The sequence below is a fragment of the Hydra vulgaris genome, chromosome 10 (genome assembly GCF_038396675.1).
Source record: "Hydra vulgaris chromosome 10, alternate assembly HydraT2T_AEP".
In the NCBI taxonomy this organism is placed as follows: domain Eukaryota; kingdom Metazoa; phylum Cnidaria; class Hydrozoa; order Anthoathecata; family Hydridae; genus Hydra; species Hydra vulgaris.
The window spans coordinates 22,364,511-22,388,512 of NC_088929.1; the positions used below are offsets into that span (position 1 = coordinate 22,364,511).

General features: G+C 25.4%; 1 protein-coding gene across 1 annotated transcript in view; it reads right to left on the bottom strand.

Annotated features, from left to right (window-relative positions):
* LOC100205377 (reticulocyte-binding protein homolog 1) overlaps positions 1–24,002 on the bottom strand; it is an 88,023-nt gene that overhangs the window by 14,547 nt on the left and 49,474 nt on the right. Inside the window, exons 13-17 of the mRNA XM_065807522.1 lie at positions 17,356–17,409; positions 17,110–17,157; positions 5,865–6,067; positions 5,560–5,644; positions 1,582–1,799 (exon numbers count right to left, since the gene is read on the bottom strand). Coding sequence (XP_065663594.1) covers positions 1,582–1,799; positions 5,560–5,644; positions 5,865–6,067; positions 17,110–17,157; positions 17,356–17,409 — 608 coding nt within the window. The remainder of the gene's footprint in view (positions 1–1,581; positions 1,800–5,559; positions 5,645–5,864; positions 6,068–17,109; positions 17,158–17,355; positions 17,410–24,002) is intronic.

Below are 24,002 nucleotides of genomic sequence, written 5' to 3' on the forward strand. Positions count from 1 at the left end.
ACTAATATCACTATTAATAATATCATCATTATCACAATGGTCATCATGATAATCAACAATGTAAATATTTTAAAAGGTTTTTAAGAAATTTAAGATATATTTTAATTTTTCTGTGAAAATCATCACAATTGACTTTTCCCTTCAGCTATTGCACTGTGCATCGAGTTGTATTAATCAAAATCAATTTCCAAAATAAATTGTGTTAAACTCTTTTAAATGTTAATTTGTAATTTTATTAGCTTCATAGATTTTCATTTGCTCTTGTCATTATCAAAACCTGTTTTTTGTGAACACACAATGATCTTATTGATGTTAAGAATTGAGACTTTTTGTTTCTTATTTTATAAATTCCTTCCATTACTATTTAATTGCTGACCCTAATTCCGAGGGTTGCATATAATAGTCCCCAAGGACTATTATATGCAACCCTCGGAATTAGGGTTGACTTTCGGCAATGCCAACCTAACTGCCAACCTTAAAGTGTTTGAGGTCGGCAAATATATGGTTACTACAACTGAGTAGGCAAAAGGTTATTTTGAACTGTGAAGTTTTGAAAAAAAAATTTGTTTTTAGAAGATGTTAGTAATGACAATGATGTGTTTAAGTCAATAGAAAAATTGTTTTGTATTTCCTTTTTACTATTTGCTATTCAAATATTTTAACATTTATTTAGACTTTGATTAATAAAACTACCATTGCATGATTGCACTAGAAAAATCAATTATTTTAAAAACTTGTGTAAAAAAATAGTTGAGCTGGTTCAAAAGTTTTTGTGATATATATATATATATATATATATATATATATATATATATATATATATATATATATATATATATATATATATATATATATATATATATTAGGATGTCCCAAAAAACAACATTTTTGAAAAATATATGCAGAGACCCCCTTAATGTGTTCTATCTAATACAAAAACACTAGATTTAAAATTTTTTTGAATAAAAAATATTTTAAGGGGTCCCTCGAATATTTAATGGGTCCCTAATATTAAAAAAAATTTTTTTTTTTAAATATGGTACTTAGAAACATATAGATTTCAAATATAGAATTGTTATTTTTGGTTTTATTACATGAAAAATTACGTTTTTTAACAAAAAACAAAAAAATGCATTTTTTATGTATTTTTATGACAATTTTAATAAATAAGTTAAAATTTTTCCAAATTAAATATTATTTTCGAAATTTTTATATAATTTTGCTTCATTTGAGTACCAGGTTGAAATTTTTTTTTGAAAATATTAGGGACCCATTAAATATTCGAGGGTCTTGAGGGACCCTTTAAAATATTTTTTATTCAAAAAAATTTTAAATCTAGTGTTTTTGTATTAGATAAAACACACTAAGAAGGTCTCTGCATATATTTTTCAAAAAAGTTGTTTTTTGGGACACCCTAATATATATATATATATATATATATACATATATATATATATATATATATATATATATATATATATATATATATATATATATATAAAATATATAGTATATATATAATATAAATATAATATAAATATAGTATATAATATATACATATATAAAATAATAAAAAAATACAAATTTATCTTCTTTTATGATGCTGTTATTGTTTTCTGAAACTTCTCCTGAAAAAGTGTTATTTTTTAAAAACACATCTTTATCATCTGTAAGCATAAAACTTTTGCTTGCTAATTCTTTTATGAAATTAGTGACATTATTTTGATTTTCTGACAAAATATCAACAAAAGATGCTTGAATGTCTGATGTATGCTTGCATGACTTTTCTTTAGAAACATCTACAAAAGATAAAATATTTACTGGTCCATAGATTATAAGCAATTTCATAAAATTTATGATGAAAAACAACAAATTCCAGGCAAACAATTTTTTAGTTATTAATTCGTAGGATTTTTTTTTTTATTGCTTCTTTTACTACTCCACATTAAAAAATAAAAAACAGAGGATACAAACCTAAAAGACAAAGGATGTAAACTGTTTTAATGGTGGTCCCCAGCCTTTGTAAATTTTATAAATTTAAATGTTATTTCCTATTTACCTTTCACCCAGCATATTTTTGGAACCTTTTCTTTTAGTGTTCAAAATTTATTTTATGAACAAATATGCAAATATTATTAACATACAAATATACTCAATAAATATTATACAAAAATATTATTAAAACATAAATTAACTACTGTTATTAAAAACAACATTGTGTTGTTTTTATTATTACTGTTATATTTTTTGTTAATAATATTATTATTATTATTATCAGGGTTATTATTATTGTTATTATTGTTATTATTATTATTATTAATGCTAATGCACATTAGATCAGCACTCGCATTGTGGAGCTTCTGATTGAATGAGTGTGTGAGAGTCAGAATACTGATTAGGATATTGAGCCCCGTAAAAACATCTGACCAGATAGCCTAATGTCTGTTTTGTCATTGTGGTGCACATTGAAAGAAGTAAGGGTTCACCAGCTACAAAAAATATATATTATTATTATTTTTATTTTAAACTTCATCATTAATCTCTATCTAATGTTTCAACACTTCAAAATTTGTGATAAAAATATTTGTGTTGACCATTTTTCACTTAAATGTGAAAGATTAACTCATAAAAATGTAGTTTTTGAAATGCTATTGATTTTAAAAAACTATTCCAACACTTTCATTAGCTCTGTATTACATGCTGAAATAATATTCATTTATTTTTGGATGATTGATGTTTGAAGACTGCATCTTCAAACACCAATAATGTAATGCAACTCAATAACCTTGTTACTGTTTCCTAGCTGTCAACAATCTTATGCTTTCAAGCAACTTAATAAATTTCTTACTTATCAGCTAAATACCAACAATAATGATAATCTACTTTCAAACTCAGTTGATTGCAAATGACTTTTACCATCAAAAATTGTTTTACTCATTTTTTCAGCATCAACCAATCAAGAATTATAAAAATAAAAATATAGTTTTAGTTTATATTTAACTTGATATAAAGTTATATAAATTAACAGTGACTAAAAAAACAAATAACCTTCAAAGAGATTTAATTTTTGATGAATATATAATTTAAATAACTATTTTAGCAATAAGTGTTACAGGTTATATTAACATTATAATACTTTATGCATATTAACTATTATTAACATTATAATATTTTATGCTAATGCATATTAACTATTATTAACATTATAATATTTTATGCATATTAACTATTGTTGTTTAATAACTACTATATTATTATTTTTATTTAATAATCATATTGTTTTTAATTATTTTTTCATCGATGATATATCAGTTGTGTCATTGACTGATAAAGCTGTAGACGCAGAGTCTACATTAATCTACTAAAAATGAAGCCAACTTAAAAAGTCAAATGGAATAGCTGCAGTTAAGTGTACATACATCAACTGATGGTTTATATATGGATAAGCACTCTTTTAATCAAAATAAAGATTTTTCTAGATTTAAAAACTTAAAAAAAATGTTGTGTGACAAAATTGAATACCACTCCTTCCCTCTGTAATAAATTGTCATAAAATCACTAAACCCTTCCCCCTTTCCTATGATGTCATGTAATTTGTAGACAACCCCTTACCAGATGAAAAAAATGGACAAAAAGCAGGGATTCTCTTTGTTAATACTGACTGGCATTTTTAGGTGTTTAACTTATTAAAATAGAATGCTTATTATTTTAAAATTTATTTATTAGTTTAATCATCAAAAAATTAAACTATTATAAAATTCAATTATATAATTTAAAAATACTATAGAATTTTTTTATATAATTTCAAACTGAATTGAAATAAATAATATTAATATTATTGTTTACAAGAACTTATTAAGAAATTACATTCTTAAGAAAAAATATAAAACTTATAACGTTTTTAATAAAATTTTCTTCTTTTGGTTTAAGACATTCTCCATTAGAGACAAGAGTATTAATTTAGAAAAGAGAAAGGATTTAAACAAACACAGAAACAGTTAAAGTGAAAATCAAACTTATTAAAGAATGCTAGAGGATGTATTTGAATTAAAAAATTCTAACTATATCGCCATAAAAAATATAACAGAAGATTTAAAAGCTAAACAAGCAGCAAAACAAGATTGTAAACCTTTAAGATGTTAGCAACAAAAAAAAATTGCAAATATTGAGCAAAATAAAAAATAAAAATGATTAAAGCTTAAAGAATTAATAAACAAATGAACTTATAGTTTTGACAATGAACATATGGTTCCGACAATGAACTTATAGTTTTGACAATGAACTTATGGTTTTGACAATGAACATATGGTTCCGACAATGAACTTATAGTTTTGACAATGAACTTATGGTTTTGACAATGAACTTATGGTTTTGACAATGAACTTATAGTTTCGAAAATGAACTTATAGTTTCGAAATTGAAACTGTGATACCGACAATGAACTTATGGCTTCGACAATGAACTTATGGTTTCGACAATGAACTTATAGTTTACTTAACCAGAAGCCTAAAGATAGGGAAATTCTAAAAAACAGAAAATGAGGTAGTGTAATCAACTTTAATTCAAAATCTGGGTACAAATCAAACTGAGCTTTACTTCCAGGTTATAAATGATTTAAAAAATGCCTTTTTTAATTAAAAGATAAAAATTAGGTCTTCTTGCTGTGAATGAATGCACAATGTGTAAAATGCAGAAACTTAGCCAAAAACTTCAATAAAATATAAAAACAAAAAAGACGGCTAAACAAATTTACTGTTTTTTTGCTAAAAACTTTAAAATATCGTTTCTTTAAACAAAAAACTATTATGAAAATATTTTTGAAAATGTCAAAAGGAACCACAACAATTATTATGGTATCTTATTTTAACTTTTTTTATATTATCATTTTACTTTTATATTAAAATATATATTTAACTATTTTATTGCAGGGATAAATAATTTAATGAAACCAAAATGATCCATTTAGTTTTTTTTTATATTCATCTCCCTAAGTTTCTAAAGGGGGTTACTACAGTCGAAGAGGGTTTATCTATTTTTTTAAATTTTATTCTCAACCCTAATCCCTAAAAACTTTTTAAACAAGAAAAAACCTTGTTAAACAATGCTATTGTGTAGAGATGCAACAGCTCTCAGAGGCATTAACGTATATTTGAACTCCGAATCTTTCTTTATTGGAGTTGTGTGTTCTACTAGTCTGCTACCAGATATTATTTGTAAAGGGGGAGTCAATGCAATTTTGATAACAAAATCAATTGATTTTTTAAAATAAAAATGTGAAATGGGTAATTTATTTACAGCAATACCCTTTACTCGAACATTCAAATACCTAAAAATTTCTGGATCGTTTAAGGAAGCTAATTGTGGAAAGCTGTTGGATATCAGTTTACCAGGTGGGTAAAAATTAACAAATTCATATTAGCGTAAACATATAGTAAAGATCATAGAACATAATAATGACCTTAAAACACATAGCGTAAATCTCAAAACACATGTTACATAGCTTATAAATGTTTGGAAAAAAAAAGTAAAAATGTAAATTAACTAAAAAATTTAGAATACCTTCATTGCCAAAAGAAACAGTAGCAACCAAAGGATCAGATATCTCTCCATCAATCATCAATGTTGAAACGCTAACACTGCAAAACTGAGAAAAAACTATAATTGTTTGTCAAAACTTTCATCATTATTGTCTTTCATGTTATAGTTGAAGATTAGTGATGTACGTTCGCAGTAAAGTATTTGATGTTACATGTTGCAAACATTGTATGTAATTGAAAAACACCTAAGATATGTGTCATTATAAATATTTTCCTTTGATTTCAAGAAATAAAAAAAAAAAAAAAAAAAAGCTATCAAAATTAAACCTTAGAGTCAACATCAGAAATTAAAGCTTTTGTTCTCAAAGCTCCAAGAACAGTTTGGTTGAAAACCCCGTTTACATAAATTGTGTATCCTTTAATTATTGTCATATCTTTGATATCTAAAGGAGGTGACCAAGCCACTATCATACATTTGTCTAAATGTCTTTTTATGTGAACGTTTATCGGAGCAGAATTTGAAAACTTTTCTAAACAAAATTAAAAAAATTTAAAAATAAGAAAGCAAAAAAAATATATAAAAAAAAATCTTTCATATATTTACATATATATATATATATATATATATATATATATATATATATATATATATATATATATATACACACACACACATATATATATACACACATATATATATATATATATATATATATATATATATATATATATATATATATATATAAATATATATATATATATATGTATATATATATATATATATATATATATATATATATATATATAAATATATATATATATATATATATATATATACATAATATATATATATATATATATAATTTATAATAATAATAATAACACACACACACTCACTATCACATACACACATCTCTGAATATAATAACTGTATTTAAATGTTTTGAAAATATCCTTGTGGTTGTGATTGTTCCCATATTTGACAAGCATTTGTTTAGAACTTACATTTTATGCTGTTTTTACACTAATATTTTTACACTAATGCTTTTACACTAATGTTTACACTAATGTTTTTACACTAATGCTTTTACACTAATGTTTTTACACTAATATTTTTACACTAATGTTTTTACACTAATGCTTTTACACTAATATTTTTACACTAATGCTTTTACACTAATGTTTACACTAATGTTTTTACACTAATGCTTTTACACTAATGTTTTTACACTAATATTTTTACACTAATGTTTTTACACTAATGCTTTTACACTAATATTTTTACACTAATGCTTTTAAACTAATGTTTACACTAATGTTTTTACACTAATGCTTTTACACTAATGTTTTTACACTAATATTTTTACACTAATGTTTTTACACTAATGCTTTTACACTAATGTTTTTACACTAATATTTTTACACTAATGTTTTTACACTAATGCTTTTACACTAATGTTTTTACACTAATGTTTTTACACTAATGTTTTTACACTAATGCTTTTACACTAATTGTTTACTAATGTTTTTCAGATTTTAAATTTTAAGATTTAAGTTTTTAATTTGATTTTAAGATGGAATAAAAACAAAAGATTGGAGTCAATTTTAATTCCAAGATATTTAATTGAGTTTACAGAATTGATTTTCTTACCACTTTATCTAAAATTTAAGTTTTTATTGATCATAGTCAATGTGTTTGTTAATTTTTTTTAGATCATGGTAAATGTGTTTGTTAACTTTTTTCAAAGATTTGTTCATAATGAGCAAGTTAGTATCATCAGTAAAGTGGTAAGCTGTTGCAAAGAGTTATTGAGGTAAAGAAGAACAAGTAGTTGTCCTCATAATGAGCTTTGAGAGACACAAATAGAACATTTTATTTGAATAGATTCTGAGTCATTAGTGAAAACAAACCGTGATCTGTTGTAAAGATAGGAATTAAACCATTTAAAAGGAAATCCTCTGATTTCATAATATTCTAACGTTTTGAGTGATCTATTATCAAAAGCTTTTAGCAGAAAAAAAACACCACTTGCAACATTTTTATTATCAAGAGCTTTCCTCATTGACTAGGCGATTATAATAAGTGAGTAAGTTGTGAAATGATCAGCGTACTGGTGTTTATAATATATATGGTGACATAAACCCATACTGGTGTTTGTAAAGACATTTAAATTTATCCAAGAATGTGTAGAGCCTCTTACGCATAGCTTTTCCTAAAAGTTTGTTTAGGTTAGAAAAAAGGAGAAGGATTGGTAGTTAGAAAAACCCATTATAGATCCTTTTTTAAATATTAGCATGGCTTTAGCAACTTTGAAAACACCTAGAAATGAACTACTTTGAAACAAGTTATTCATAATAATACTGAGAGGCTTTAAAAAAATATCTGTAATAAGTTTAAAAAAGAAATAAGTAAAAAAGAATGTAGGAAGGCTTTTAAGACCATAGCTTTTCCAGTTCAAGAGTGATTTTAATGAGAATAGAGATTTTATTCTTAGTGTCAAGATCAATAAAAAACAAATTAGTATTTGAAAATTTGAGAAAATTTAGATGTTGAAAGTATAATTTTGTTTTGTAGTTTGTTTTAAATAAAAACAAAAAAATTTTTAAATATATTTAATACAGCAGTTGGATTTGTGATGATATTTTCTTTCAATTTAGACTTAAGAGTTAAACTATAGTAGGAAGGTCTAATATTAATGATTTCATTTACCCTTTTTCAAGTACTTTTAATACTGTTTAGGTTTTCACTAAAAAAGGTTATGTAATAAGATTTTTTACTAAGTTTTAATATATTGCTTACTCTATTTCAATAAACTTTATTTTTTAAAAACAGCTTATTTTTAGTACTAATATTGTTACATATTGTACATTTTTTATAAATTTGTTTTTAATGGAAATAGATCTAAGTATGTCACTTGTGATCCATAGTTTTTATTTAAATTTAATTTGCTGCTTGTTTATTTTTTTGTATGGTCTGAGATCTCTTAAAATATATTTAAAAGAAAACTAATGAATTGCATCATCATCTTTTTTACTAAAGAGATCTCAGGAAATACTGGAAACATCTTCAACAAAGACATTTTTGTTAAAGTTTTTGAAGCATCACCATTCCTGGATTCCATTGTCTGAAGTAATTTTTTTTGGGTGATTAATTTTCCAAGGAATGCAGATAAATTTGACCATGTGATTAAATATTGATACAGTTAGATTGCCTGCAATTTAACTGTTATGTGTGTTGGCAGAGTTATAGCAGGGAATGTTTGTGAGTCAAGGAAATAGAAACTTTGATTTGATTCATTATATCTTAGAAGATCTATGTTAAAATCTTGCACAAGAAATTTTTTTTTAGTATTTAATAGAGGAGTTAAATAATTTGTAGTCAGTCTATGACTCACTTTATCACGTTATTCACTTTTATTCACATTATTTCACACGTTTATCACTTTATCATATTATTGCTTTATCACCCAAAATAATTTTTTAACCACTTATTTGGCTAAAATTTACCTGGTCTTATTTTAGTATTTAGTTAATCTTATTACATTATTTTAACATATTATTTATCAGCCGATTTTCATAATTTTACCATTATCAAGGAGCTTTTATGCTATATAATCTTACATTCATTAGCTTTGTTTTAATTTTCACATGCACAATTTTCGTCTTTTATTATTATTCAGAGAATTTCTTATATCCTTCACTACATTTTAAAATCTTTACATTTTTGTAAGCGATATGTATATATATATATATATATATATATATATATATATATATATATATATATATATATATATATATATATATATATATATATATATATATATATATATATATTTACTGTTTTTTCATATATTACTTGATTTTTAGTAATGATTTTAAGTTGTGCGGGTTGTTTCATTTTCTAACACTTTAGATTGGTTAACGAAATTCGAATGAAATACCTATGACACCGTTAGAGTTTTTTGAAGACTCTATTGTGCTTTACTTAATTTTAAAAGGGTTTTTAATAAGGTATATTGCCATTTGATTATTTTTGATTTATTTGTGCTGGAAGTACCTGTATGGTTTAAATGGTCTTAGCGGGAAATTTATTAGTATTTTCTGTTTACACACTTTAGTTGTTTTAGTTTTGTTCCTGGCGTTTTTATTTGAACTTTAATTTATTGTGCTTAGTTTTTTCTACCGGTGGTATGGTAAGTGATTTATTTAATTATTTTTATTTATATTGTGCAGTAGATTGACACTTTAAAACTTCAACAAAAATAGATTTTATAACTTCAACAAAAATAGATTTTATAAATTCAACAAAAATAGATTTTATAACTTCAACAAAAATAGATTCTAGACATTTGGAAGAAAAGATCTCTAGGTCATTATGTACAATGAAATTTAAATTAGAGCTCAGATATAGAAAAGCACCTTATTTTTGCCCCTCAGTGGGCCAAAGCTCAATGTTAAACCCATTTATAAATATACTTGTTATGTTTGCATCATTTACATATAAATTGGGTTCAGTAATACTTATTGCCACATGTAATGTAAGAGTGCCGATAAAACTGCAGAGATAAAAATGGTAATGATGAATATAAAGATCTAAATTAGAATTTATTTATTCTGGGTGGTAACTCAAATTTGAAAATGAAATTCCATGACTTTTTCATGACTTTTCAATGACATTTCCATGACTCTTCATAAACTTTTATGATAAACCATTAGAATAAAATATCCAGTACTTACAATGCAATTAGGCGTTGCCACTTGGTCACTAAAAAACATGCAAACCAAAAACTAATTGCTATAAAGTTCTGAAATCATGTCTGAAAAAAACTCTGATGTTTGCATCATAACTGATAAAAGTTTGACAATTGCAATAATTTAAAAAAAAAAGCACATAATCTTTTAAGAGACCAAATAGCATGGAGAGGTGAATTTTAGATTTTTAGTATAAGAGCGTATGGGGAATACAAGGTGTTTTACTTTAACTCTAATTACAGTAAATTACTTTAATTAGAACTAGCTCTAATTATCAGCACTTTTGACAGCCATTTTGTTTGATGTCATTTTAATTATTATCTTTTTGCTGTACAATTGTTGAGTTTTACCAGACTTTTGAATTCGTTTATTAAGTTATCTTCAAAATATTTATTCAAATCAGTAAAAATATTGTTTCTTGAATATTTCTCTTTATTTTAAAGTAAAAATAATTGTATTTGTGATATTTTGTGATATTTTGTAGATGTGATATTTTTAAAGTTATGAGTACCTAACAAATTCTTAACTGTGGTACTGAAATGTGATATTCTATTTTAGTTATGGGGAAAAAAAAAGGACTTGTTACCACAAAAAATTGCTGAATCAGGACACTTGTAATAAATACTAATTTTTCTCAACAAGCAATTGCCAGAAAATTTGGTATTTTGCGCGTTTCTGTACAAAATATACACAAAAAATGACTGCGAGAGAGAAAAATGTGGAGAGCTTAATACCAAAGAGGGTTGGTAAATGTGGAAAGAAGAGAATCCTAACACAACGCGGGGTGGGTGGCCATAATTAATTATCACACGACTATACAAACTCTATTTATTGTTCACAAATAAATCTTTACAAAAATAAATAATAAACTTAATCTTTATTAGATAAATTTATGAACAAATATATAACAATTATTTGCACATAAAATAGAGTATAATTGCTAACATAACTTTACTCTAATGATTTTAGGTTTCTGAATAACAAATAACTATCAACTTTTTTACAAAAGAAATATCGAAATCTTTTGTTTGAATGGTTAAAGTAATGAAGTTAAAAGTTTTGAACAAAAATATATACAAAAAAGTCAAACTACTTTACTGAAATAAAAGTTTTTTCAAAGATATTAAATGACATAAAAGTATACTTTCAACTTAAAATAATAAACAAAACAAATTATATAAGAATAAATCCTGTCAAACTCTTTTTTAATTTTGTTTCTAATATAACAATGGCATAATCAAACAGTTCAATAATCAAACAGTTCAATAATCAAACAGTTCAATAATCAAACAGTTCAATAATCAAACAGTTCAATAATCAAACAGTTCAATAATCAAACAGTTCAATAATCAAACAATAAGGGTTTGCTATTCTTTTACCTTTAAAATTATTAGTTTTTGGTTGATTAGTTAATTATTATTTTTTTGCTTGAATGCTTAAGAATAATAATTAACTAATCAATAAATAACTTCTTCAGGGATGAAAAACAATTGGTGTAAGAAAGAGAAAGAAATTTTTTTTCTTTTTTCTTTGTAATAACATTTTCCCTTTTATTTTTATCTAAATATCACACATATCAAGAATGAGCTAACTTGCAACTTTTTTGTTAATTAATTAGTAATTGTGAAATTATGAACATCCTGTTTCTATGCAGTTACATGGTGATAAAGTGCATTGACTAATCAAAGAAGTTTGTTGCATGTTCTCAATAAAAGCTCTTGGTTGACACTAAAGCCTCGCTCAACAGCACACTGACTGTGAAGGTAACGTAAAAACTAGGATACAGACTTTCCCTAATAATTCAAAATGTTTGTTCCTATTCAGATAAGGCATTAAAACTTGTCAAGGTATATTTTTAGACAATTGAATTGCCCAAACTCTTCTTTTTTTACTGTTCCAATAGATTTTGTTAGGTCTTCAAACTGATCTTTGGCAGAATCAGCTGTTTGGGAAGATATCAACTTTGATCTATACAACTTATCAACTAGCTGACCAAAACAAGCAAATCCAACTTCTTTGTTATTTACCATATTACTTGGGGATAGACATGCTGCATTTCACACTAACATATACTTCAAAGGACTTCTTTCTTGTAGTTTTTCAACAATTTTAACCAGCATAGTAATGCAATCTTCAAATTTGTGTTTTGCGGTTTCTGTCACATCTTTAGAAAGTAAAATAATATTGACTGCTGTTCCAATGTGTATTTGATGATTTTCCATTTTTGACACATAAATGGAGAGCTGAAGCAAGTTTTTTGTCAGCAATTCCTTTAATGGCTTATTTAATTCTTTGGTAAAATTTTCAGCATTAAGTCGTTTTAAAAACTTTGAATCCAAATAACGAGCTTAAACAACACTTGAGGACTCATTCCAATAATGAATTAGAATATTCAACTGTTCCTCTTGAAGTAGACTCATCATAGACAACAAAAAATGGTGATAGCTAAACTTCCTTTATCATTTGCATTTTTAAAATAAGGATATATTACTCAATTTATTAATTAGCTGCATTTTGTTCTACTCAATAAAAAATCTTTTGCTATCTGTAAACATAACTTTAAACAACTCACTCAAACCAGTACATCTAAGTGAATGTAAAAGTGTGACACAACAACCTTTAAATTCCACAATATTTCTGCATTAAAAGTGCAGGCAGGAACATTTTAGTATTCAATAGATTTTGGAATCTTTGAAAATACTTCAAATGAACACAATTTTTCTATTGGAAGTGATTGTTTTGTTAAAAAAGATAACATTGCTTTTAATTTCTTTTGCGTTTCTCAGATGTTTCTTACTCATGACTTTTTAGACTTTTTATTTTATTGATTCATAGTTAATTCTAAATAATAAATTTGTTATATTTATATTTACAACTTTTTAAACTATAAAGAACTAAATTCAAAATCACACAAACTATTAGTCTTTACTTTTGCTACTAACTAATTCACTTATTGCAATTGACATGTTCTTATTAGGGTTTTTCAATGTGTTTTTATTATAATAAATTTTACAAACATTCATTCAAAAATGAGATTTTAAAACATGGCTTTCGAGATGGGGAGTCAAAATCATACATGTGGCCATACAAAAATAAGATTTATTTTACAAAAAATGGTGTATATTCTGTATGTACTCAGCTGTATCTCAATGTATAAGATTGTAACCTCATCCATATGTCCTAGATCTCATTTTCTTCACTAACATTTACATTTTGGAGATTAGAGCTAAGTATTTTTATTTTGACTTTTAAAATCCATAGTTTATGAGCTTCTCCAACCTTTACCCAAAACTAAATTTTTTGGTGTATATCAGTTTTCCTTTTCCTTGGTGAAATGCCTTCACCATTGCTAAGGAGTCCTTACTATAAAGCTATACTATGAGTTGATCCTATAAAACAGGTGGTACTGGATTACATGTTACTAGTAGCAGAGTAACCTGACCTGATCATATTAAATGATTGATACAAATTTAAAAATGTATTTTAGTTATTATACAAATATCTTATTTTAATAAATACTAAAATTTAAACTATCTTCTAAAAAGTGTGACCTGACCTGACCTGATTGCAATAAAATGATAATCTATAACTTACACTGCAGAAATATATTTTTCAAAAAGGACTTAGAGTAGACATACTAGTACTTTTCTTTGCATCCTAAAAATATCACAATTAGAAAAAAATAAATATCATTTTCAAAAGTTCCATGAATTTTCCACGACTTTCAAAGAAAATTTAGGAATTCAATGACTTTTCCATGACCAAATAAAATTCCATGACATTTCCATGATTTCCATGACCAGTGGCCACCCTGCTATTTTATTGAAATCTATAGGGTCATAGTATTTACAACTAATTGAACTGTGTGAATTATTATAATCTATAATTATATTTCTTGGATTACATGCAGTGTCATGATAATTAAGTAAGTAAATTAGTATTTTTATTTGATAATGTTTTGTTGAGATCTAATTCAAAAGCAGAGCCAAACAGCATATTCTTAGAAAATCAGTTAAAACAATGCCAATCAGAAGAGTCTGGCATAATAAGTTAATAGGAGTGAGAAAAAACTGAAATTAGATGTATGGTAATTTGTAAACATTAGTGGAAATAAAATTATATTCTAAAAGATTAGAGTTGAAAATTCAAATAATAGCTAAAATACATAATACATGATAATAACAATTGGATAATCATAATAACAAAATAAGTGGATAATAATAAACAATAAAATAAACAATAAACAGTAACTAAGTAACACAAGAACATACATAATACCAATATTATATATTAATGATAATGATTTATAACTTCTCTATAGATATAAATTTTCCATTATTATCTTATTTATTTTCAAGTTGCTAACTTTTTGGTTTTTTATCAATTGTTTTATATTTGCAATTATTTTCTCTTTTTATTTTCAAGTTTCTTAATTTTTATCATTATACAGATTAGTGTTTTGTAGCTTTACTTCTGATAACATCTATTTATAAGTCATTTTACTAACACTACTCAATTTAATACAAACCTAAGATTATAATTTTTAATATATATATATATATATATATATATATATATATATATATATATATATATATATATATATATATATATATATATATTTATATTTATACATTTATATATATACATATATATAAATATTATATATATGTATATATATAAATTTATATATATACATATATATATAAATATTATATATATACATATATATATATATATAAATAAAAAAGTAAGATGAAAAAAAACAACTTTTTTACGGTACTTAAAGGCACTCATCAGCCATATAAGGCTGATGAGTGCCGCAAACGGCATGAAACTTTAAGTACCGTGAAAAAGTTGTTGTTTTTCATCTTACTTTTTTATTTATTTATTGATCTATTTTGTGATTATTTCACTTTATATTGATCACTCTCAAATCGAAAAAATTGATTATTATTACATAATCAAAACAACAATATAATTATATAGTTATAATCATAAAATTAAGTTGTGTTAGTAATATGATTTATAAATAGATATTATCAGAAGAAAATCTACAAAACACTAATCTGTATAATGATAAAAATTAAGAAACTTGAAAATAAAGAGAAAATGGTTGCAAATATAAAACAATTGATAAAGAACCAAAATTTTCAAGTTTCTTAATTTTTATCATTATACAGATTAGTGTTTTGTAGATTTACTTCTGATAACATCTATTTATAAGTCATATTACTAACACTACTCAATTTAATACAAACCTAAGATTATAATTTTTAATATATATATATTTATATATTTATATTTATACATTTATATATATACATATATATATAAATATTATATATATGTATATATATAAATTTATATATATACATATATATAAATATTATATGTATATATATATAAATATATATATATATATATATATATATATATATATATATATATATATATATATATATATATATATATATACACATATATATTCTGATACTGGTTCCTTTGTATTTGAAGCTATAGTTTTCACAGGTGAAGATCTTGTTGATGAATTACTATAAAACTCTAATTTTAAAGTAAAAGCCAAGGTAAACAAATGATGACTATAAAATATTAAGTTGGTTGTATTAATTTTAAGTAAACTAAACTAAAATTTAATTAGAGTAAAAAAATTATTATTACTTAATATTTAGATAATGATAAATGTTAGTCTTGTGGACCTGGTGGATTGACCTCTTATTATTGCGGTTTGAGGTTGACAAATTACATGGCTGCCATTAAGTCATCATTTGGAATAAGGGACTACTATCCAAAACTAGGACAGACTTTTCTTGTCAGCATGCAGTGGCATACTCAGTACTTAACAGAAAATTTAGTTATACTGGTCCTAGTTGACAATGATGTTGGCAAAAAGATAAAGAAAATGTTAGAGGTGTTGGTCAAGTGTGATGTCCCCGAAAAAAATTCATTTGGGAAAACCAAAGCTACCAGTTATTACCAAGTCAATGGAGCTTACTGAACTAGTAGGTTATCAGAGCTGGATCCTATTTAAGGTAGGTAAGGTTCTTTTTGGAGAGGTAGATAAGTGGAAATGCCGATGAGACATTTGATCTATTTAAAAGGTTTTTGAAGTCAATTGTAGGTGTCAATGATTTGATGGTAAGAAATATCAGACTGATCTAGGATTTTGTCTGAGGCTGCAGGTTGGATGATATGAAACAGAATTTCATGCTAGAGACAACCAAAAGTTCCTTTTGGTTGTCTCTAGACAAAAAAAAATGAAGTTTTACAGATATCACTTAACAAAATAAACAAAAATGTCTATTTAGTTTTTTTAAATAGTTTTTTAAATTAATGGTTTTGCTTGTTGTATTTTAAAATTAGAAGTAATGCATGTAAAAGTGTACTAGTTTAAATTTCAGTTATTTCTTTTTTTATTAAGTTTATTTTTTTTGTTTTGTTTTGTTTGTTTTTTTTTGTTTTTAAAAATAGCTTTTGACTTAAAGTGAACTTGCTGAATTATGAACAAAACGATAAAACATGACATATTAATTGATAATTAGTTTACAATTTAACAGTGAGTGCTTAAATGAATCTTGTTTTCCTTCGCTCAGATCCCTCTATTTGGCCAATTTATCTAATTAACTAACTCCTAATATCTCATCTTAGGTCTTTTTCTTTGAAAATCCTCTTGTTTTAGTGCTGACTTGTTAACCATTGTAACAAAAAAGTTCTATTATGTTAATTGAAAAGTTCCATTATGGTCTATAAATAGTCAAATACACAAACTTAAAAAAAACTACATGTAAAAAATGACCTTTAATTTCCTTTGTAACTGCAGGTGAATGAAAACTTTTGAGATCATCTAGAATGATAAAATGTTTTGTTAATATTAATCCTTAGTTAATAAAAAATACTTTTACACATTTTCATTAAATTAATCTATTAAGGTATTACAACAAGAATAATAGAAGATTGTGACGCAAGAATATAATCATGTGGGCTATGTGTTAAAAATTGTCAAATACATTAGCTTATAAAGATAAAACAAAGAAAAAACAACCTTCAAATTCATTTGTTACTGCAGGTGAATGAAAACTTTTCATAAGGTACTCCTCTAAATAAAAAAGTATAATAACTTATAATGATAAAGCAGTAACTATTAAACTTTATTTTAAAAAAAATTAAGATAAAGCAATATTGAGATCAACAGCCAAAACTGTAATATGAATAATAATAATGTTAATGTATAAATAAATAATGCAAATATAATTACAAAAATTCACAAAATTAAAAACAAAACTACACCAGACTAATACTATGGTATCACCAACTTTATCAACTCAATCTACAAACCACTTACATTAGTGGAAACCCATGTTCTTTAAACAGTTTGAAATGCAGCTCACTCACTACATGTGATTTTACCAACCAATAAGATTGTGCTACTCTCTCTCTTTAAGTCATGGTTTAAAGCAACAAGCTAAAATACTCTTCAAGTAAGTATTTTTTTTGGGATATATAATAACTTATATATACCAAACAAATGATTATGATAATGTATTAAGATTATCAAGCTGCTTAACTTTATTGCACATTGTACAAGTCTATTGATATCAGTAAATGTATGGTAACATGTATTCATATTAATGAAGAACAAAGCACCTAAAACTTCAAAAATGCTTGACAGAAAATCATCTTTATAATCTTTTTACTTACAACTTATAAAGATTCTTGAGATAAATTAATGAAGAACAAAGCACCTAAAACTTCAAAAATGCTTGACAGAAAATCATCTTTATAAACTTTTTACTTTCAACTTATAAAGATTCTTGAGATAAAAAGTCTAAAACCAAGCTTAATCTTATCATTACAGATAATCATAATAGTTCTGTAAAGTTCATTGATGATTCTATAAAGTTCATCAATGATTCTGTAAAATGGCTGCTTTCTCAAAATGCTAAGAACATTAACCAAGATACCACCAAATTCCAGAAACGCCAACCAAGATACTACCAAATACTAGAAATATCATCTGTGGAAATTCCAAAAACAAAGTTTTAAAATAGCAATTTTCTTCAAAGTTTTATTTCTTAAAAAGTTACCATTTCTATCTTTTTTTTTTAATAATAATGTATATATATATATATATATATATATATATACATATAATATATATATATATATATATATATATATATATATATATATATATATATATATATATATATATAGAGAGAGAGAGAGAGAGAGAGAGAGAGAGAGAGAGAGAGAGAGAGAGAGAGAGAGAGAGAGAGAGAGAGAGAGAGAAAGAGAGAGAGAGATGTGAGTCGTTTTTTTGCAAAAAAAAACTGCTTTGTTTTTTGGTGTTTCTTTTTTGAAATTACTCTTTTTCTTATTTTAAACACTGAAATAATTAAAAAAATTTGTTTTTAGGTGATATTTATTAAAGGAGAGTTTTCATTCTTTTATTTAACATATGACTTTATTAGTGTTGCTCTTAAATTTCTTAAAGTAGCAGATCCTCACGAAAATCAAAAAAAGTTTTCCAATTTTTTTTTATAGTCAATTTAAATGAAGAGCTTAACAGAGGTTAGTAATATGAAAACTGTTCTTGTGATTTAATTTAGTTTTTTAAATAACTATGTTTTAGTGCACCATATTTTTTTAAACTACCTCCAAGGTAGCTTGGAAAGTAAAAAAAAGTATGGTTTTTGCAAGAAATTCAAGACTTTAAAATACATAGTTTGCTATTTTACCACTGCTCAAAAAACCAAAAACTTTTTTTGTTGTTGTTGTATTTTTTTAACTACTTTAACACTTTTAACAATAACATTTAAATAAATATCACCTAAAAAGTGTTTTTAGGTGATATTTATTTAAAGACTTTGTCATTCTCCTATTATACCATTTATCTGTCTTCAAATGTTTATCAAATAACTTTAATATTTATTCCTCAATGACTTACTTATAATAAGCTAAAATAAAATTGAAAAAAATATTTAAAGAAACATTTTTCTTATAAAATACAGAGACATTATAAGTAAAGGAGATTTGACTTTTTTTGTTTGTTTATTTATGTAGGTATGTTTTTTGAGTTCAAAACAATTTTTCGTTAACATTAAAAACAATTTTTTTAACAAAATGAATGAAAACCAATTTTTGTAGTTTGTAGAATGAATAAGAACTTTTTAATTTATAAATAAAATAACACTGCATTGAAAATTTTTATGTATTGTATAACTTTTTATAAACTTATTTAAATGTATTGTATAACTTTATATGTATTGTATAACTTTTGCATAGTTTTTATGTTGTTTTTTATTAATTTTGCTATTTTACTTTATGCTTTTTGTTTTTTAATTTTACTTCTGCAATTGCAAATAAATTAAATTTGTCAACATTTAATTTCAGAAAGTGGAGATAGTATTTTCAATCATGTTATAAATAATATTGCATAAGTGTGTTGTAGAATTTTTATTTTTTAATTTTATACTTTTATGGTAACTGTTTTGAAGCATAAGAATATTAATGATGATATATTGTTGTTTTGAAAACCTATAATGTACCAGTTTATCATAATTTGTAGTAAAGTAAATTTGGGTAATACAATTAGTAAGCATTAATTATGCAGATTTCTAATCAAAATAGTCACATTGTTTAGTTGTTTGATTAGAACATAATAATGAGTAATGATAATAGAGTAATATGTAGCCACGCTGAGAGTAAAAAGAAAACATCTGTGAGCATTTTATTTAAGCCAGCAAGCCAGGTGAGTAAAATAGACAGAGTTCAATGGTCTTTTTACAATGATGTTATGGCAAAAAGCAGAGCACGAATGGCCATGCATATTAAGTAATGTAGAAAATCCCCAGTTAAAGTTAAATACAAATTTTTAAATGATGACATAGTCATGTCAAAAAAAATCATGACCGAAACAACACACAGTAGAGCAACATTCAAATTTAAAAACCTTATTTTAAGTATGCATTGTAATAGTACAAATGTAATAAACATTATTTCAGACCCTTTTAAAACATTCAGAACCATTTTCTAAAAGTGGTAAACCCTGTTCAACATTTTTTTTTTTTTTTAAAACATCTTTGCTTCCAACAAGGCTGCAAGCAGCCACTAATTAAAGTTGGAAGTTACTGAAAGAGAAACAATGAAGATTGTAGAGCAAGATAAGGATTGATGGATAACTTAAAGGATTGCAAATTATATGAATCAGGAAAGCAAGATGAAGGAAGCGAATTCCAAAGAGTTGATGTTCGAGGAAAAAAACTAGACGACTAAGCGTTTTTGGAGCACTTAGGAACAGTTACAAAAAAAGGATGAGACTTAATTGAATGACGAGTAAGACGAAAATGAATTTTAGTAGATGGCACAAGAGACGCTAGCTCTTTAGAGCAGTGCTCATTATAGTATTTGTAGAAAAGAGAAAGAGAAGCAACATTACGACAATGTGATAATGGTTGGAGGTTGGCTGCAAGGTCCAACTATGTTTACAATGCGTTTTTGCACCTTGTCTAAAAGAGAAAGGGCATCGTTAGAAGATCCGCCCTAGATATGGCAACAGTATTCCATACAAGGCCAGATTTGAGATTTATAGAGATAAAGAATAGAATCCGAAGTAAGAAAGTGACGAGCTCGATAAAGAGATGCAACCTTAGCAGATGCTAATTTTGCAACTGATTTGATATATGGTTTCCAAGAAAGATTGGAAGTATGAGTTAATCTTAGAAGATGAAGAGTAGATGACTCATCAAGTACATCACCGTTCATAAATATAGGAAGATCTAAATTATTGCGATAACGATTGGCTGAAAAAATTGAGTTTTATCTGTATTCAAGTTCACCAGCCACTGTGAGCCCCATGCTGTAGCAGAAGTGAGATCCTTTTCAAGCTCAAATGCCCTTTCCAAGCATTCAGAGAGTGTTGGTTTCTTATCAAGACAAGAATAAATGGTAGTATCATCAGCAAACAATGCCACCCAGATGTGAGAATATCTGGAAGACAGTTAATGTAAATTAAAAAGAGTATAGGGCCAAGGATAGAACCTTGAGGAACCCCTGAAGTTACAGAATAAGAAGAAGAGTGCTGTCCATTGAGGACAACTTTTATAATACGATTGGAAAGGAAGGATTCAATAATCTTAAAGATGTTTCCAGATACACCATAAGAAAGCTTATGGAGAAGACCAGCATGCCAAAGTTTATCAAAAGCTTTAACAATGTCAAGAGCGATGGCCTTAACTTCTCCACCTTTATCTAATGCACGATAAAATCTATCAGTTATTACTGTTAGCAAATCAGCTGTAGAACGAGAAGATAGAAATCCATATTGATGGTCAGAAAGTTATTAGATTCAAGATGAGAAATTAAGTGTTTGTTAATTAAAGATTCAAAAACCTTGCTTATGATAGGAAGAAGACTAATAGGACGGTTTGATAGCATGAAACAATTTGAAAAGGTATCAAAATTTTTTTTCTTTTTTTGCATAGTGTATTTGTTTTTAATTGTTTATCTGAGATTAATAGGAATCAATTAATGCACATCTATTTATATTTCATAGGAATCAATTAATGCACATCTATCTAGAGCTATTTACGCAAGTGGGTCACCCAAAAGTTTAGTTGATAATAAATACTGGAAAACCTTTTAAAATAATTTACACCCAGCTTATCAGCTCCCATCAAGGTATGAAGTGTCAAACGCATGTTTGGATAAAGAATTCAGTAGAATATCATGCAATGTTAAAGAATTAATTGCAATAGCAGATTCTGTAGGACTTATGTGTGATGGATGGAGTAATATTAGGTGAGTATTAGTTTAATAAATTTAAACAAAAATGCTTACTTGCATAAATTAGCAAAAATACTAATTTATGCAAATAATTTAAAAATTAAAACTTGAAAACTATTTACTTTTTGCAGAAATGAAGCAGTTATCAATTTTGTGTTGACATTGCCTTCATTATTGCCTATTTTATGGAAATCACTGACTTCAGATAAAATTTACATAAATGTATATTTATTTTTAAGAATAAATAATAAATACATTTTTTTTTAAATTGTTTTTAACTCTCTCCTAACTCTTAACTTAGTTCTTTACATTCAAAACTTCTAATTTTATAACTGAACAGTTTGTAAAATATTTACATGAAAGTAATAATTTTCAGGTTCATCAAGTCATTCTGGTGAATACATAGCAGATAAAATACTATTAGAAGAAATTAATATTAACTAATATTAGTTAAAATTGTACGGTATTAGAAGAAATCATTCCTAAAAAAATCTTGGGAATAGTAACAGACAATGCAGCAAACATGAAAAAGGCATGGAAACTATTAAAAAACAGCTATCCTCTTCTTAATTCCTATGGATGTATACCTCATGGTCTTAATTTGCTTTTTAATGATTTTATAAAAATACCTACTCATTGTATGTTATTGTCACAAGCAACAGATATTGTAAAGGAAATCAAAAATTCTCACATATTAGTTGCAATATTTAAAGAAATTCAAAAATCAACAGTTGATTCAAACACTTCATTAAGACTACCGGTAAAGACCAGGTAATTGTTATTTTTATACGATTAGTTAAAACATTAAACATATTATTTCTAATGATTAATAAACATTTTATTTCTATGATTAAAATCTATTTAATAATAGATGGGGTTCCACAATGGCCTGTCTTGAGAGTTATAAATAAACAGTCTTTAAAATCTTTGGTCATCTCTGAGCTATGTGTATTGAATTCTACAACAAAAAATAGCTTGTTATCAGATATTTTTTGGGTTCAAGGATTTTCAAAGCTGCTAGCACCAATAGCTGATGCAATCAAGATAACAGAAGCCGACAGCCCGATGTTGTCGTCTTTAATTGAAATCTTTTTTAATTTAGAAAATAATATTAATCAAAACATAGTAGGCAGTCTTTTAACAAAAAAAGAGGATGTAGAAATGAAAGAACTATTTGCTAAAAGAAAAAAATTTTGCTTATCAAAAATTCATATATCTACTTGACCACAAATATCAAGGAAGATATTTGGGGAACATTAAATGGGGAACAAAAGGTTAAACTATTAGTAAATTTTGTTTATTTTTATTAAACTAAGTAAAACTATTAATGCAATATCTTAATTTTTTTAACAGATTGATGCATATGAAGTAATATAATCAATTTCTGTAAACTCACCTAATAACAACATAGATACTTTGATGGCTAATTTAGCAAACTATCAATGTAAAGAAGGAGTTTTTTCAAAAACTTTTATGGAAGGGATTATGTTCATCTACTGAATTATCAAAAGTAGCAGCAAAAATTCTTCAGCTTCCTGCTACAAATATTCACAGTGCCAAAAGAAACAGATTAACAAATGAAAGAGCAGCAAAATTAGTGCTTGTATCGCAAAATTTAAAACTTGAAGCAATGGATAGTGTGCAACACAATAACTAATTTTGCCAAAAGAACCAATAAATATTTCAAATAAATCTCACAAATAAATAAATGTTTCAGATGAAAAGTTATCTGAACAAGGATTTGAGTCACTTGACCAAGAATCAAAGTTTTCTAGGATTCTTCTGTAGATGAGTTTTGAATAAAATAAAAAAACATAATATAAAATTGTTTCTTATCAATTTTTGAATTTAAACTTTGAAAAGAACAAATAATTTGTTGACCATTTTAGCAATAAAAAAATCACT